This window comes from Emiliania huxleyi (genome assembly GCF_000372725.1).
Source record: "Emiliania huxleyi CCMP1516 unplaced genomic scaffold EMIHUscaffold_7, whole genome shotgun sequence".
NCBI classification, from domain to species: domain Eukaryota; phylum Haptophyta; order Isochrysidales; family Noelaerhabdaceae; genus Emiliania; species Emiliania huxleyi.
The window spans coordinates 1320237-1321884 of record NW_005196756.1 but is presented as its reverse complement, the minus strand read 5'-3'; the positions used below and the strand labels follow the sequence as shown (position 1 = coordinate 1321884).

General features: G+C 59.6%; 1 protein-coding gene across 1 annotated transcript; it reads right to left on the bottom strand.

Annotated features, from left to right (window-relative positions):
- Positions 1–403: 403 nt before the first annotated feature.
- On the bottom strand, positions 404–1358 carry EMIHUDRAFT_461812 (hypothetical protein; the record flags this gene model as incomplete). Its single annotated transcript, XM_005762011.1, has 1 exon — positions 404–1358. One exon carries the CDS (start codon positions 1356–1358, stop codon positions 516–518), a length of 843 nt encoding a protein of 280 aa, XP_005762068.1. The 3' UTR covers positions 404–515.
- Between the last annotated feature and the right edge of the window lie 290 nt (positions 1359–1648).

The following is a 1648-nucleotide window of genomic DNA, read 5'->3' as shown; positions in this document are numbered from 1 at the left end:
CTTACGGAAAGGGAGCCAGCCAGAGATCGCTTCATGAGTGAGGGAGGTCGGATTTGGCGACCTATATAGCATACCGGGGGAATTAGACACCACAGATACGCACACACCGACGCCCGAAGTGCCAAGAAGGACGTCATTAGTACGAAACCTCAGAAGGCCATGGGCGCCGAGGGAACATTCCCCCGAGAGGACAAAAAAAAAAGTCGACGCACCCCCTCCTTGCGCAGTGACCCTCGCTAAGTGTCGCCGTCTCGGGGCACGCTATCCTGCGCAGGCAGGGCAAGCGGGGGCGGGGGGCACTCCCCCTGGTCTGATACTGGGGTGTGACTGTCTCCAGTCTCGGAGGGGGGCAAGAAGGTAAGAATATCTAATTTTTTTATATCAGCACAAGGGCAAGAAGGTAAGAATATCTAATTTTTTATATCAGCACAAGGTAATACTTAAACTCAAGAGTCGTGAGCTACAGTACAAATACATGGACCTTTACATGCACGCGTGTCGCGCCAGCGCGGAGATCAGTTGTACACGCACGCGCCTGTGTTGAAGATGCCTGCGCTCGCTACGTCCAGCTTGCTGTACAGCGGCTTGCAGGCGGCGCCTTTGGGGCAGCGAGAGGCCGGGCCGCCCGTGGGGTCGCTCGGGTCGCACACCAGGGCACAGTTGAAATCCCGGGGCGCAACCCCGAGGAGGAAGCACTGCGGGGTAGCAGTGGTGCCTGGCGGCAGGTCGTCGGTGGGGCACTCCACAAAGCCTCCGAGGCAAGCGGGCTGACCCTCCTTCGCCTTCGGACACCCGCACCATGGCGCGCAGACGGCGCCTTCCTCTCGCGCGCCATGTCCGCCCCCCGCGCCAGGGATGGTGATATTGCTGTCGCCTGGAATGGCCTCGGTCTTGCCCGGCCTGCATGCCGACACGAAAGGGTTGGCGTAGTTGTTGGCGCCCTCGGCATGTTGCACGCCGTTGATGATCGACCGAACAGGTGCCTGCGCGTGGCCAGACAGCGCCCCAGCAAGCGGCCTTTTCCCTGTGACGTTCGAAAAGATGGTGCAGGTGTATGCCCTCTTTGAGTCATGGCAGCCCGTCTTGGGGTTGCAGAGCGTGTAGAATCGGCCGATCCCGTGGATGCCGTCTCCACCTGCCAACTGACAGCAGGATTGCGGATTGCCGATGTGGTGGATGGAGGCAACCACGTCTCCGACCCACTCGTAGCCGCTCTCGCCATACATGGAGCTCGGGTCGAACTCGAACGCTCCCGCCGGGCAGGTTACGCCGGGCGCCCACGAAACCGAAGCAGTGGCGGCCTCCCAGGCAAGCACGCCATGGCAAGCGGCGGCAGACAGGAGGGTGGCTTTGATCATCGTTCGGCACCGCGCTCGATTTTTCTTTGTCGTGTGAGCCGGTGTGTGCGCTTGTGAACCTTCTTTTGTAGACCGCTAGGATTGAGAGCAGCCTCGCTCTCAATCCTAGAAGTCGAAGGATTGTGAGCAGCACTCTTCGCAATCGTAGCATCTCTGTACGATTCCTAGCACCTACGCTCGCAATCCTACATCTTCTAGGTAGGACTACTCGAGTAGGAGCAGCTCCGCTCCCAAGGTGACTGGTGACGCCTACGACTACTACCAGCGCGCTCGCAATCCGAGCAAAGTCT